At 40.4% G+C, this 15,717-nt stretch overlaps 2 protein-coding genes across 4 annotated transcripts; one reads left to right on the top strand and one right to left on the bottom strand.

Moving 5' to 3' along the window:
• Window positions 1-1,170: 1,170 nt before the first annotated feature.
• Window positions 1,171-11,558, bottom strand: FAM217B (family with sequence similarity 217 member B). Of its 3 annotated transcripts, none has more exons than XM_060180543.1 (4): window positions 11,288-11,558; window positions 8,842-8,953; window positions 8,661-8,746; window positions 1,171-5,015 (listed from the first exon to the last, which is right to left on the bottom strand). In XM_060180543.1, the coding sequence occupies exon 4, from the start codon at window positions 4,882-4,884 to the stop codon at window positions 4,213-4,215; it is 672 nt and encodes a 223-aa protein (XP_060036526.1). In that variant the 5' UTR covers window positions 4,885-5,015; window positions 8,661-8,746; window positions 8,842-8,953; window positions 11,288-11,558; the 3' UTR covers window positions 1,171-4,212. The 3 variants fall into 3 exon arrangements, with proteins under 3 accessions (XP_060036526.1, XP_007529297.1, XP_060036456.1); XM_007529235.3 differs by having other exon boundaries at window positions 1,171-5,359; XM_060180473.1 differs by lacking the exons at window positions 8,661-8,746; window positions 8,842-8,953; window positions 11,288-11,558 and adding an exon at window positions 6,894-7,950 and having other exon boundaries at window positions 1,171-5,359.
• A 30-nt stretch (window positions 11,559-11,588) lies between these two features.
• On the top strand, window positions 11,589-15,457 carry PPP1R3D (protein phosphatase 1 regulatory subunit 3D). The gene has a single exon (XM_007529227.3). The coding sequence runs from the start codon at window positions 11,870-11,872 to the stop codon at window positions 12,767-12,769; it is 900 nt and encodes a 299-aa protein (XP_007529289.1). The 5' UTR covers window positions 11,589-11,869; the 3' UTR covers window positions 12,770-15,457.
• The last annotated feature ends 260 nt before the right edge of the window (window positions 15,458-15,717 follow it).

The following is a 15,717-nucleotide window of genomic DNA, read 5'->3' on the forward strand; positions in this document are numbered from 1 at the left end:
CTCAGTAGTAGAGTGCGTGTCTTCCATGTGCGAGGCCCTAGGTTTGATTCCTGGCACCACACCAAGAACAAAGATAAAATTCCATAGCAGGTGGAAGGGAATTTAAAGAGAAAAACAGCAGACTTTGTAAATGTTTTGTATTAGTAGCCACCCACAATTGCCAACCCCTTAACCAGTTGGCTCATTGCAAAGGATAAGTCCTTTCCAATTCTGACACCGTCTTCCCAGACAATAATACCTGCAAGATAGCTATCAGGCTCAGGGAAATACTAGTAAAGTCATCAGCCCTTTGGAATATACCTAAAATAGACTTAACATGAAGACCCCCAAATCTCATCTGCTAGGTTCTTGTTTACCAAACAACTTTTTCTGCTCTGTATTTTAATGCTTTCCAGCCATCAAGTTGCAGATGCTACCATGAAGCCAACCTGACTTCCCTGGGCAGACAACTTCAGCAATGTATCCTGGTACTCCACCTCCACAGAGTCCTACCCCACTAGGGAAAGGTAGAAACAGGTATAGATCGACCTACCAACAACCATGTCCAGTGGAAAAGCAATTACAGAAGCCAGACCTTCCACCTTAAGCACCCCATAAAGATCTTTGGTCCATACTCCCAGAAGGATAAATAGGTTATGGAGGGGAGGGGATATGGAACTCTGGTGGTGGGAATTGTGTGGAATTGTACCCCTCTTATACTACAATCTTGTCAACCACTATTAAATCACTAGTAAAAATAAATAAATAAAATAAACAGAATTTCTAGCTACTTTAATTTGATTAAATTTCTGTTTCTCCTATAACCACCCAATGTCACTTGGAGTAAAAAAAAAAAAAAAGTCTCAAAAGATGGGCTGTAATGCTTCTCAGAGGCATCTGTTAATGTCACACATGTGGTTTACTACTAAGAAAGGATGTGGGTTGCCACAAAGTTAGTTAAGCAGTAAGGTACAGTATCTAATAGCTGTGAGGTACCAAATTCAATCCCAGTGCTGCCAGTGGTCTCTCTCTCATGAAGTAAATAAACCTTTTTCCTAAAAGAAATCATTTAATACATAATTTTCTCTTCTATAGTTCTTTGAAATTACCAAGGAGAAAAATGACAACCTCCAAAAGAGATCTGCATGTATAAAAAGTTAAGCAAGTCACACTAGAAAAATTCAGTTATTTTTTTCCTTTTGTTTAATTGATCACAAGATAAGAAAATTCCAAATTCACAAAAACTGACATTTCTTGTTTTATTACATATAAAACCAAGCATACATTACATCAAATAACAAACATATTCAGGCCATTTTTAATGGTGCTTTACACATATACATAAATAAATAATACTACTTCTCTGAAATATAGTACCACCAAGAGGTTTATATATATTTTTTAAATGTTAACTACTCAAGTAAATGAGAAGAGAGGAAATGGACAGTATTTATATCATATAAGGAGGGCTTTCTCCTGTCTTTCTGGAAACTAACTTAATAGGCCTAAGAGCCACTATAACTATCTTTTTTTATAGTTAGTAGTTGTAAAACCAGAGGTGGTATTCTCTCATCTTTCCTCACAGACCTTTAGCTCAACTCCATACAATAAAACCTCACTGAGTTTACTCATTAACTAGCTGAGAAGTCTAAACTTACATCATTATAGTTAATACTGGTATATTTTTTGTGTGTATTTTTTGTACTTTTTCCCAGGAATCTCTTGAGTCTGAGACTGAAGTAGTTCTTACATTCTCTTTATGTTTTGGTTACTCTCTTACATTAAATTACTTTAATTGATTTCAATAAACATGTATGTAAACAACTCCTCAGAAATGAGAGGCACTTCTTATAAATACTGACTCATAGCAACTAGCAAGACATGCAATGCTTATACTTGAGATGGATGAGCTCATGAGTCAGTTTTCTAACAGTATCTATTGAATACAACAAGACTCCTGTCTACAGCCATCAGTGCATCAAAATGTATCAGATATGTTATCATAAATTTAGATTGTGCTTATGTTGTGTAATAAACCTATGCCACTTATTAGGAGCGTTGATCCAATCATGTAACTTTGGTTAAAAGAAACCATCAACCTGAGAAGGAAAAGTCTCCATTTCAGGCATTTAAATCTAGCTAGCATATAGCATATAGCATTCTGACTAGTCCCCCAACTTAGGCAATCAATCTCCATTGAAAGAGCTAGAACAAATGAGTTGTTCCTCTTAAATAATAGCAGCATCAGATGGGTCTTCACTCAGACAGGAACCAAGCAAGGAAAGTAAACTTGATTCACCCTCACCCTTCAATGTCTGCAGAATATCCAGACAGATGCGTTCCCGGGTAAGGTAGCAACTCAGCCTAGCCCTGGATGTTAATGTCAAGAGCATATCTTTGTATACAGCATGCATACAGAGATTTGGTAGCCCCCCCAAAAAGCCATAAAGAGCTGTATAAAAAAATCAAGCAGAGAAAGAATCACAAGGTATATCAGTGTATGAAAGAGAAATTATCTACACTTACATAGCAGGCAAAGGCCAAGCGGGGTGCCAAGATCCCAGAAAGGAAAATAGCAGTTTTATTTTTCAAAATACAATACATACACTGTATACACATGCTAAGAATAAGCAAGAGCTATGAAGCAATGCACATAGTGTGTTTGTATAAAGGGTATAAATCTTAGTGTTAGAGCATGTTCTCTCCAATAGATTGATGCCAGAAAGAAATTAAGATAAACCTGTAAATATCTGGTAATTAAGTCCTGGAAGAAAAAAGGCTACCATGAAAATATTTATATGTTGTTTAATATTATTAAAATTGCATTTTAAAACTAAATATTAATATTTAATTTTGTCTCCTTTTAGCTATAAATATATATCTTGTCCTTGTGCTATTAACAAGTGTCTTGGATGACACTGAATAAAGACTGTGAGAAGTTTGCAGGTTATTCTACATTTCAAATGAAATGTGCCATTTTTTTTATTTCACCCAATGATGAAAAAATTTTACATGCCAAAATTAAATAGAGTAATTGTTTATAGGGATAAAATCAGCTATAGGCAATAAAACATAATCAATATCAAATAGTAGTCAACTTAAGGCTCTAAAGGTATTCACCAACATCAGTAGAAACCTCATGACACAACTACAGGAACAATTAGATGTTACTTGACCAATAAATAATTAAATAAGCATTTAGCAAAAGATACTAAGAATATATTTAGTAACTGTTTCACATTCTCCTCTTCACCAAATCCTAAATGTATCCTTTCCTCATCCCAGCAAGATTATCAAATCTTGCTTTTGCAATCAGAAACATCACTATTTTGACTACAGATATCAAGATTCATGTCCCAAATTCATAACTGTGACAAAGTGGCTATGTTTCTATCCTATTAGGGGGCCGTGATTTGCAAGCTATACAAGGAGACTTCCTGTGGCATCTCTTCAGAAAAGCATGCATAAAGCAGAAATTCTAGGGTAGTAAAGATTTCATTCTTGGCCCCTATCAAATAGCAACAATTACACTTACATCTACTGACATTTCTATGGGGCAGCCTGCACATTATTTTATGCTCATTTTAGAGAATACAAAAATGGATTTCATCACAACCTCTAAATTTAAGATGCCTTTTTTTCATACTTTGTCAGGAAAAATGTAAGCAAGCAAGCACTACATTTTATTATCTCTGGAGAGCAAGCTGCTCAGTAACAAATGACTATTCAAAATAAATATTTCCTAACTTGAGGGAAAAAAAAAACTGAGGCTTTTCCCCAAGGATGAGATGGACAGAACTTTTGCTTAAATAGTTTTCATTAAGGGAGGAGTGGCAGTGATGAGGTTCTAGATAGCCCTGGCTAAGTAGACACATTTAGGACTTTTTATTGTTTAAAACAATGTACTATCTTATTAGATAACTTCTATGTAGTGAAAATAGGGAGATAGCACTTCTGTTCTGCATATGCTGTTTCTGAAGTTTTACTTTGGATCAAGGGAGATGAAATTTTTCTTCTTCCTGTGGCACAGGTTCTGATTAATTTTTATCTAAAACCTCTCATTTGCTTAAGCCTATCAATACAAAGAAAGACTTATTGAAAGACTATTGTTTAAAGGTAACCTTAAATGTCAAGTGATTGTAAAATACCTCTAAACTCACCATATGGTAACTTTTAAAGAGCTCTAAAATCTAGGCATTGACAGGTATTTATGAAGCATTATCATTTCAGGTATTATTTGAATTTGTATGTGCTTTGCTTTACTCCATTTGTTTTAAGTTTCTTCTCATTGGAGAGGGTGGAATGGACACAGTTATTTGTATTTCCCTTTTTTTTCGTATTTGAATATGCTTGTGTTCTGGAGGCCTTACAGGAGTCAGTAGGGTCCAAGATCATGGCTGATGGCCTGGGAATTCGAATGTTACCGTTGCTTTCAATCTTGCTGTCACTGCTGGGCATATCCCAGTGCTGCAGCCTGGTGCTCTTACTTGATTTCTTTCTCTTATCATCTGTCCTCATCTCAAAGGGTACTTTCTGAGCACATAATTTGCTACTGCTCAGCATGTGGACAGATTTGGAAGAAGTCTCAAAGGTGTAATAGGATGGATGCAATTCCTCTTGGTGAAAGACTTTCTTTCGTGAAGACCCTGACTTTGAGAGAACTTCCTGGTGAGACTTAGACAGAGTACTAGTCAGGAGCTTGCTTCTCCCAGGACTTTTCAGAGGTGCTGAAGTCCCAGGAGCTGTAGAGGGTCTGGATTTGATCCCTTTTGCTCTCTCACCCTGTACAGTTTGTGCTTGCAGCCACTCCAGCTGCAAGAGTCTATCAACATATTTACCCACAGCCCCACCTATTCGAGATGCTCCAGGTCCAGGTCTACTCTCAGTGTTCAGAAACCCAACCATATTAGAGATGTTCCAGGAGTTTAAAGGGGGTGGGAGAAAATCAGGGTACTGGTATTCTGGTCTTGACTGGGCCTGATCTGCATGCAGGTCGAAGCACAATGGATCGATTTCTTCAGCCCGAAGAATCAGCTCTGGAGGTGTGAGGGGAGAGGGAACAATGGGCACCCTTTCAGAATCAGAGAGATCACTGGCACTGTCCTGGTCAGTATCTTCTTTAATAATTTTCATTGACTGGAATTCAAGAAATAGCTTATTTCCTGAAGTTCCCTGGCACTGGAAACTGAACAGACCCTTTCCAGGTTTTCCTTGAGGGGAAATGACTTCCTTAAGTTCACCCTCCATTGGTAGAGAGGCACCTTCCAGGCTGCTTTTCAAGTGGGAACACATCCGGGGAACTTGGGATTTATTCTGCCCTTTTCCTGAAAAATTCTTTGAATGTTGTGCTTTATTCCAAGATGGGCCTACATTCATATTTCTGTGGAAATAAAAACTACAGTTCTTAGTACAGAAAACAAAAATATGGTCTGGTTGTGATCAAACAAATAAAGGACATCATCCAACAGTACATTTAAGCTGTTACTAGATATTAGAAAACACATAGGGACCAGGAGGTGGCACACCTGGTTAAGCGCACACACTATATATAGTGTACAAGAACCTGGGTTCAAACTCCTAGTCCCCACCTGCAGGGGGAAAGCTTCAGGAGTGATGAAGTAGAGCTATAGGTGTTGCTCTGTCACTCTCCCTTTCCCTTCTTCTTCTAGCGTTTGCCCTTCTTCCGTAGCCAGCCAACAGCGTCAGGTTGAGCCTGATGTTGACCCTTTCCCTATCTCCTATCAATTCCTCTCTATCTCTATCTAATAATAAATACATAAATAAAGGAAAAACAACAAACTTAGAAAAAATGATATTTGTGATAGTAAAATAGAAGAATCTGTCAAATGAAACTCTAAGGGCAGGGGAGATAGCATAATGGGTATACAAAAGACTTTCATGCCTGAAGGTATGTATGACGTTTGAGGTTTAATCCTCCTCATGATTACCACCACAAGCCACAGCTGTACAGTGTTCTAGTTAAAAACAAATAAGCAAACAAAAATTCCATCTCAACTTAAGAAGCATTGTATGATTCAATTCAGGTGCCAAAAGAGAATGTGTGAATTTTATTTTATATCAATCATTAGTATTTAAGAAAAATATTTAAGTGCTTATATTTTTAGAACAATTCTATGTAGTTTAAAAAACTGAAGAAAAATCTGTCATAGACTTCTTGATCTGTTCTACTAATAATGTACAGTAGTTAATAACATTAAAAAGTAAAACTCACAGTGTTTTAAATATGCCTATTTAAAATAAAATGTAAATGTGATGTGGAATGCAAAGTTTCATGGAATTAAATCACTAATTGGTAGTGATTCCAAATCAATTAAAATATTTTATGTAAAAATATAGCATAGGAGCTGGGTGGTGGTGCATCTGGTTGAGCACACACATTACAGTGAGCAAGGACCAGGCCTGGGTTCAAGCCGCTAGTCCCCATCTGCAGGGGGAAAGCTTCATTAGTGGTGAAGCAGGGCTGCAGGTGTCTCTCTCTCTCTCTCCCCTTCCCTCTTGATTTCTCGCTGTTTCTATCTAATAAATAAAGATAATAAAATAGTTTTAAAAAACTTTAAAAATATAAAAATATAGCATATACAGCCTATACCTTAAACCAAAAGTATATCAAGGTGTTTTCAAATAGGAAACACACTCAGGAAAATTGTTTTAAGATGACAGATATGAAATCATATGGTATCTTTTAATACAGTATAAGTGAAAAAAGAACAGAGTAATGCTTCCTATGAATAAAAATTATAAATATGTGTATTACAGACATAGCAACTTATTCTCTTTTTTAAATTCAAATCTGATAAACCATTTTTTTAAATGTTTATTTTAATTTATTATTGGGTATAAAAAAGAATTGAGAGGGGAAAGGGAGACAGAAAGGGAGAAAGACAGAGAGATACCTTCAGCCCTGATTCATCACTTGTGAAGTTTTCCATGTACAGGTGGGGACCAGGGGCTTGAATCTGAGTCCTTGTGCATTATAATGTGAGCATTTAACCAGGTGCACCATTTCCTGGACTCCCAAACTGATTCTTTCTCCAGGACTTTATCCTGCGACAGATTCTCACAATAGAGCTAAAAATATTTTCAATTTATTTACCAATAATATAACATTTTTTATAATACACACTAATTCAAATATCTTTATTTGTTGCTCTAACTGAAATGAATAGGGTAGCCATTATTGCATCTACATTAATTACAAAGAGTAAAAATGAAAAGCTGGGCTGGGGAAATAAGCATGACTGTACAAAAAGACTTCCATACCTGAGACACTGAAGGTCCTAGGTACAACCTCCAGCCAGAGCGAAGCAATGCTCTGGTAAACATAGATAAACAAATAAATAAATAAATAAATAAGACTTTAGAAGGAAAGACTCAGTGAAATCTTAGTTACCCAATCAAAATGAAGTTATAAGGCTGATAAATATTTAACTTTTCCCCAGGATTGAATCATATACTATGTTTATTCAGTGAAGATTCAATTTATAAGTCAATTTAATTCTGATTTTTCTTTTTAATTGTTTACTTTATTATTAATTATTTCATCCGTGATTTAATATTGATTTTCAAAATTCTAAGATAATAGGGATATAAATCCAAAGCACATAAAATTTTACTAACACTAATAATATCCCTCAGTAATAGAAGTCAAGATGGAGAGTAAAATAAATGAATGACAAACATGGCTTCTGGAAATCTTAAGAGTTTTGCTTGTCCATAGGTTTTTTTTTAATTTCTTTATTGGGGGATTAATGTTTTACATTTGACAGTAAATACAATAGTTTGTACATGCATAATATTTCTCAGTTTTCCATCTAACAATACAACCCCCACTAGGTCCTCTATCATCCTTTTTTTTTGTCTAGTAGTTTTAATCACACTAATCAGTTTCTTGAAAATGTGATACTTCTTAATCAATCATAATAGAAGTTAAATCACTGCCAAAAGTATAATATTCAATACATACTGGATAAATGAAAGAAAAAAGGATGAAGGAATTGCTGTTATTTAGAATTTATAACAATGCAAAACCTTTTTTTAAAGATTTTTCTCTTATATTTATATATTTATTTATTTTCCCTTTTGTTGCCCTTGTTGTTTTTCATTGTTATTGTAGTTATTATTGATGTCATTGTTGTTGAAAAGGACAGAGAGAAATGGAGAGAGGAGGAGAAGACAGAGAGGGGATGAGAAAGACAGATACCTGCAGACCTTCTTAACCACCTGTGAAGTGACTCCCCTGCAGTTGGGGAGCCCGGGGTTTGAACCGGGATTGTTACTTGGGTCCTTGCGCTTTGTGCCACAAGTGCTTAACCCGCTGGGCTACCACCCCACGCCCTGCAAAAACTTTTATTCGCTGATAGCAGGGTGCAACGATAAAAGTTATCATCAGCATTGTTTTTATAGGAAGGGAAACAAAGACGGAAAGACAATAAAGGGAGTTATTAAGTTGCAGACTCTGCAAATAGTGCTGGAATTATTATTTCTGTAATTGGGTAGCTAGTAATATTAAAAACCACTCCGAAAAAAAAAAAACCACTCAGCTCCCATATTTTCCTCTAAATGAAAAATACACATGTAATCTCTCATTCATAGACATACTGTTTTTCAAACTGAGACAGTATGACTTGTGTAGGACAAAAACATGCAACAAAACTACTTACCTGCTTTTCTTATGAGATTCACTCACCCTACTCCCTTTCTTGAAAAACTCACATGACTGGTCATCATCTAGGGTTTGAGGGACTGTCTAAAAAAACAAGCATGAGTTATAAATAAGAGGAAGAAACAGGGAAAAAAATACAGAACACATCTAAGTAAATTTGTCTTCAAATTTTACATCACCTTTTCTATAGTGCTTGAAATATTCTTGCTCAAGCTGTAGGAAGATGATGACAGCTGAGGATGTGCCTTCTTTGTTCCTCTTATATTTGGAAAGCACTCCTTACCACCGGAACTAGAAACAACAAAACTCTATCTGTAGTACTGACTGTAAATTGTCCTATCAACAATATTGAATTTTCATTTGTTTTAAGATATTTTTATGGTGTTGAAATATTGGGGGCAATATTACCTATGTTTACAATTTAACCTATTATAGTTGATTTCATAGTACACATTAAGAGCACAGTTCCACTATAATAAATATTGTGAATGCATTCCTCATTTCTTTTCATCTCTCCCTCCCCTCCCCCACCACTGTTGCAACTCTGAATTCTATTCTGTATGTCAATGTATGTATATGAGCACCGTGCAGTAACTAAAAACACAAGTCATTCATGCTTTGATTGAGCTGCCTTTAATCAGCCGCTGGTGCCTGGGAAACATTTTTGTAGCCAGAATCTCAAATTTGGAGCTCTGTTCTGTTGCCAGCCAGAACCTCCACGCTTGTTTTCTGCATTTGGGGGACCTTACAGACATTCAGCTGTCCCTTTGCTTGGTAACTTTGCCCAGGAAACTGCTGCCTGTGGTGTAAAGCTTGTGAGCTGAAATGAAGTGAAAAAGATAGAAATGCATTTTTAAAAAAAATTTTAAGCCATGCTTTAGATTCATTCATGCTTTTGAATGATTCATGCCTCCCCCCAAAGTACACCTGACCTACACTTTCTAGGTTTTTGATCCTAGAAAATAGGAAAATTGGAAGGAAAGGATTGTTTATTTTGCAGTTAGAATAAGTGCATGAAAATATGAACATTTTTGCCATCTGGAAATAAGTAGCAACCTCTGAAATTTCTTTTTTAAATTATTTTTAACTTTTTTATTATCTATATTTATTTATTGGATAGAAACAGCCAGAAATTGAGAGGGAAGGGGTAGAGGGAAGGGTAACAGAGAGGGGTAGAGATAGAGAGACACCTACAGTCCTGCTTTACTACTCCTGAAGTTTTCCCCCTGCAGGTAGGGACCAGGGGCTCCAACCCGGGTCCTTGCACACTGTAACATGTGTACCACCACCCAGTCCCACAACCTCTGAAATTTCTGAGAATAAAAAATTATTTTTTCTTATTTTGGTGGCATCTAGAAAAAGAAAACAGACGTAAGAATATTCAACATGATCTCCTGGTAACTCTGTTCTGAGTGTTACCCTCATATTGGTTATTATACAAAACCTTGTCAGCTCTGCACTGTTATTTCCAGTCCGTGATCACTTAGTGAGTGGAGTTCGATTACTGTTGGATTTGTGTGAAGAGAAGCTTGGTATAGAAGAGTAGGAAAAATGAATAGGGTACATATCTTTAGAGGGCAAAAGATTTGATGTGAAACTGTGCTGACTTAGGCTAAAGAACTGCTGTTCACTGACTTATTACAGTGCCATGATTTGAAAGTAAATACTGTGTTCTTCCATAGTGACCCTCTACGTCCTTAACATAGTAAAAGATATGCGACTATACACGGCTTTTATAATTTTTTTCTTGAAATGTCACTGTATTATTTTTCACAGTAATTATCCTGGCCTTTTTAGTAAGTTTAAATACAATGGTAATGAAAATCACAGATGTTGTCTCACAATGATTAAACTGGAAAACACTGGCGTGGTTCATTTTACATGCAGATGTTGTTGCTTCACCAACACTCAGTTTAAACAGTAAGAAGAACCCCTCTAAAGCATGGCTTAAATTAAAAAAAAAAATGCATTTCCATCTTTTTCACTTCATTTCAGCTCACAAGCTTTACAGCACAGGCAGCAGTTTCCTGGGCAAAGTTACCAAGCAAAGGGACAGCTGAATGTCTGTAAGGTCCCCCAAATGCAGAAAACAAGCGTGGAGGTTCTGGCTGGCAACGGAACAGAGCTCCAAATTTGAGGTTCTGGCTACAAAAATGTTTCCCAGGCACCAGCGGCTGATTAAAGGCAGATGCATAATTCATCACAGGGCATTAGCTCTTGTTCCCCATCTTCCTCTTAGGCTTTGTGCCCAGACAGACAGAAGCAGCACCTCCCCCTCCCCACCCTCCAGGGAATTGGCTGCTCCTTTGGGCGGCAAAGCATTGTGGGTGACGTGTGGACATGACGCTTCTCCTCGGTGCAGTCAGGCTCCCATGGTCTGGCAGAGGGTCCAGGCTGCATTACTTATGTCCAGACAGGTGGTTAAGCACAGGGGCTTAAATTAACGTGGGGACAAGCTCCTGGGAAGGACAGCCTTGCCCTACACCCTCAGCCCTCAGCGACCCCATTTATCCCCAAACCCAGGGGGTAGTATCATGCATTTTCCTGGTACAGCGTTCCAACGGACACAGGGACGGTATTCATAGGCACATCTGCCTGGCAGACGCAGACAGAAATTGATCAGACCTGTTTCGAGATCGCTGAGGACACGTGACGAGGCCGCCAGCCTTCTTCCCCAGGGCCGGGCGCGAAGGTCTGGCTGGCGAGCTGCTGCAGGGGCTCGGGGACTGAGGCGCCGCTCGGCCAGGTTCCCCGCCAAGCTCTGCGGACGGCAGCCGCGCACCGGCGGCGTCACGAGGGGCGGGGCGCAGGCTGGCCGGGAAGTTGCATCCGAACGAGTTGCAGCCATGTAAGTAACGTTGCGGACCAGGAAGGTGGGAGGGGCCGCTCGGCGAACGCAGCCTTCCCGTCAGAAGCTCTCAGGAAGCGAATAGGAGGCGTCACCCTGCGCTTCGCGTCTTAGGGGAGCCCTCAGAGCTTCCAGGAAAGAAAGCTAGTATTTCTGCGTTGAGGGTCTTTTCTCTCCTCCCGGGTGCAAGAAGCGGGGCGAGGACTCTAGCGAGGTGGCATCCCGGGAAAGGACGCTGCAGGCCTAAGGGTTGTCTGCGGGCTGCAGTTGCAGCGGATTTACGGTGCCATCTAAGCGCCTTGTGGGGCACAGAGGCCGCCCCCAGGCTCCACTGCCCACCGCTTGTGGCCATCGGGGCCATGTCCAAAGGCTCAGGTAGGGCTACCACAGGCTCCTCTGCGGGAACCCGGAAGCCCGCCCCCCGGAGTGTCAGCTGTCTTTCGGACTTGGACCAGAGGGTGATCTCCGAGCTGAGACCCTGCAGGCCCCCCGAGAGGGCGGGGTGTGCTCCGCCACCAACACCGGCTCCATTAGGATGCGACCCCTGCTTACGTCCCATCATCCAGCGGCGCGCTCGCTCGCTGCCCAGCTCGCCGGAACGCCGCCAGAAGTCCCAGGGCGCGTCCGCTGCTGCGTGCCGGGCAGGCTGCAGCCGGCAGCATCGTGTGCGCTTCGCCGACGCGCTGGGCCTGGAGCTGGCGCAGGTCAAGGTGTTCAACGTGGGCGATGACCCATCTGTGCCGCTGCACGTGCTGTCTCGACTTTCTATCAACTCGGACCTGTGCTGCAGTACCCAGGACCTGGAATTCACCCTGCAGTGCCTGGTGCCCGACTTCGCACCGCCCATCGAGGCCGCCGACTTTGGAGAGCGCTTGGAGCGGCAGCAGGTATGCCTGGAGCGCGTCACCTGTTCAGACCTGGGCATCAGCGGCACTGTGCGCGTGCGCAATGTGGCCTTCGAGAAGCAGGTGGCTGTGCGCTACACGTTCTCTGGCTGGCGCACTGCGCAGGAAACAGTGGCACGGTGGCGTGGGCCTGCGGACGCTGGGGGGACCGAGGACGTCTTTGCCTTTGGCTTCCCGGTGCCGCCATTCCTGCTTGCTCTCGGCTCACGCGTGCAATTCGCGCTGCGCTACCGCGTGGCCGGCACCGAATTCTGGGACAACCACGATGGCAGCAACTACAGCCTCACTTGCCGCAATCACCCGCTGCATATGCCCCGTGGAGAGTGCGAAGAGAGCTGGATCCACTTCATCTGAGCCCTGGTTGGCCTGCTTGTACCTAAACCACCATGGCTGCAGCCATCACCCTGCTGGGCTCAGCCCTCTGCTCTGCTCCATGCACTCCAACACCCCAGCCTAAGTCTTGTGACCTCATTTCCCGCTGCCAGGTCCTCTGGCAGTGGCCCATCCTGTCTTCTACTTGAAATGTCTATGTCATGTGGTCTGAAAAGTAGCCTTAGAAAGTCAGTTGTGTTTTGTGCTTTGGGGTAGGGGGTAGGGTGAAGAGGTTCCTTGGGATTGTGGACCCCCTTTTGAGTCCCATATAGGACTTTCGTGGTATGTCCTGCATCCTCCTGGTTGGAAGGCCAGTGACTTTTGCATGTATCCTGAATAGGTCTGTATAAACATAGCTGTTATTTATTATCATTGTGATGTTGGGACTTTAACCCCCTTAGTGGATGCCTTCTCAGGAACCTTTAATAAGCTTAAAAAAGTCACATATCACATGTATTTGTGCCCATTGCAAACAGAATGCACATTATGACCCCAAACAAATCCCCGTGGCGGCATTCCTGCCCTGGGACAAGGAAAACCTGAGAACACATATGCTTGCCAGCAGACTTCTGCTAATGGGAAACTATTAATAGGCAAGAAATATATGCCTCATCACTCATCACATAACCATTCCTGGGAATTCAGGCTGCTTTGGCTGGGATGTGTGTCTCCTACATCAACAACTGGGAAATGAAATGGCTGAAAGTGTTTAAGCAAGCAAAACAACCCCCTTCCAGTCTCCTCACTTCAGTGTGCCTCTCTTGTATGTGCTTGGCAATTATGTATCTACATGCTACAAAGCCATTCTGTTTAGATTTGAAACTACCTGACCCTTTTCAGAAATTCTGCCTTAAGTGGTTTTAATTTTCAGGCAACTCTAAGAATTCAGGCAACAATAACCTTTGCCATTACCTTTTTGATGACTAAGGTGATTTTTGATGTCTTCTTAATTGTCAGAAGATTCCAGGAGTCATCTTCCAGAAGTCATTACCAAGTGGTGCCAGAAGATGTTTCCAGCAGTAGCAAGAGTACTAGAGGAGATATAATTCACAGATATTTATACCTTTTAATTGTTTTGTATTGTATTTGTATGTATCCAGTTTTATCAACTGTCTGCCAACTTCTATTCTCAGTGCCTTCAGATACAAGAGTTCTTAACAGTGTTTGAACTTGATTGCGAACTTTACAATGGCATGTGCTTTTTAATTATATTTTTATGTATTTATTATTTGATAGAATCATAGATAAATTAATTGGGGAGGAAGGAGTAGAGAGGGAAAGAGAGAGTTACCTGCAGCCTTGCTTCACTACTTGTGAAGCTTTCCCCTTCAGGCGAGGACCAGGGGCTTGAACCTGGATCCTTTCACAACTATAATGTGTGCACTAACCAGCTATGCCACTGCCTGGCCCCAAACATGTGCTTTGCTTTATCTCTACCCCCCAAATAAACATTTTGGGGGGAGCTGGGTGGTAAAGCAGCGGGTTAAGTGAACGTGGTGTGAAGCCCAAGGACTGGGTAAGGATCCCCCCACATCCCCTCTTTCCACCTGTAGGGGGGTTGCTTCACAAGCAGTGAAGCAGGTCTGCAGGTGTCTACCTTTCTCCCCCCCTCTTTCTTCTCATCCTCTCTCAATTTCTCTCTGTCCTGTCCAACAGCAACAACAACAATAACAATAATGGCAACATCAAGGGCAACAAAATGGGGAATAAATGGCGTTCAGGAGCAGTGGATTCCTAGTGCAGGCACTGAACCCATAATAACCCTGGAGGCATTTTTTTTCCCCTTCAGAGTGCTGCAATGACTTAGAGATCTCATCAAGTGGACAATGAATGTTTTTCAGGGGAAAGGTGGTGATGCTGAGTGGTATTCTTTCTGATGGGTGTTAGCGCTGAGTTGTGAGAACCAGGCCATCATAAAATTTAGTTTGTAATACTGGTTTAGGAATTAGCAGACCCCAATAGGCTCTAAAATTTTAATGCATATTTATATTTTTAACCAATATTTAAAAGATGTGTTTTGCTGTATAACTATTTTAAAACAATTTTAACTTATGTGTTTTTAAAATGCTACAATAGCTAGGATCATTACCTTCTGATATAGAAAGATTGAATTTCAATGTTAAATACTGTGATAAAATTGAACAGCCTCTGGCCATTAGCACTGTGCACTACATTGACATGCAAGAGAGAGAGAAGCCTGGTTGCATTTTCTGCTGTTGAACAAAGTGTCCTAATTAGGTCAGCAAGCCTGTGGGGACCTTAGCTTCTATGCCCTTGGGGCCACCCAGAGTATAAGACAATTGTTCAGAGTATTCTGTTGTAAGAATGGGAGCTACCAGATATATTGTAAAGTAAAGGCATGTAGAGAATTCAGGTGAAAGTCACTTGCCAAAAAAGTTCATGGAATTCAAAGTTAATGTTGTATCTTCTATATTAAGAGAACCTCAACGTGCCTTGTTAAAAAAGATCAGCATTTTGAAATTTAAAGCGCAAATATACCTGCCTAGCTGGTGAATAGAACTTACAAACTTTCAGTCACTTAAATATGGTTATATTGCTTAGTTACTAAGATTTTATATTAGACTGTGCAATTGTTGTTTCCTCATGTATACTGCCTGTCAATTAAATTGATTTCACTCAAGCCTGACTATTAAACTATATATGCATAAATTCATTAGCTCCAGTGTTTTTTAATTACTACATCTAGACTTTGGAAAGCTCTTCTTTAAATCATCTCACACCTAAATCTATCTAAAACACTTTCAAATTTATTACCCTGTCCCTAAAATTGTGTAATTGTAGCTCAACGTCAGGGCTACACCTATGAGATACTGAAATACCCAAGCCCCAAACTCTACTTTGACCATAACCCAAGTCCTTGCACATAATAGAAAGAAACTAACATTTATTGTGTCCTCTCCTAGTTTCTT

This window comes from Erinaceus europaeus, chromosome 1, assembly GCF_950295315.1.
Source record: "Erinaceus europaeus chromosome 1, mEriEur2.1, whole genome shotgun sequence".
NCBI classification, from domain to species: Eukaryota; Metazoa; Chordata; class Mammalia; order Eulipotyphla; family Erinaceidae; genus Erinaceus; species Erinaceus europaeus.

Coding starts and splice junctions, on each gene's coding strand:
- PPP1R3D (XM_007529227.3), top strand. CDS start 11,870: ATGTCCAAAGGCTCAGGTAGGGCTACCACAGGCTCCTCTGCGGGAACC.
- FAM217B (XM_007529235.3), bottom strand. CDS start 5,355: ATGAATGTAGGCCCATCTTGGAATAAAGCACAACATTCAAAGAATTTT.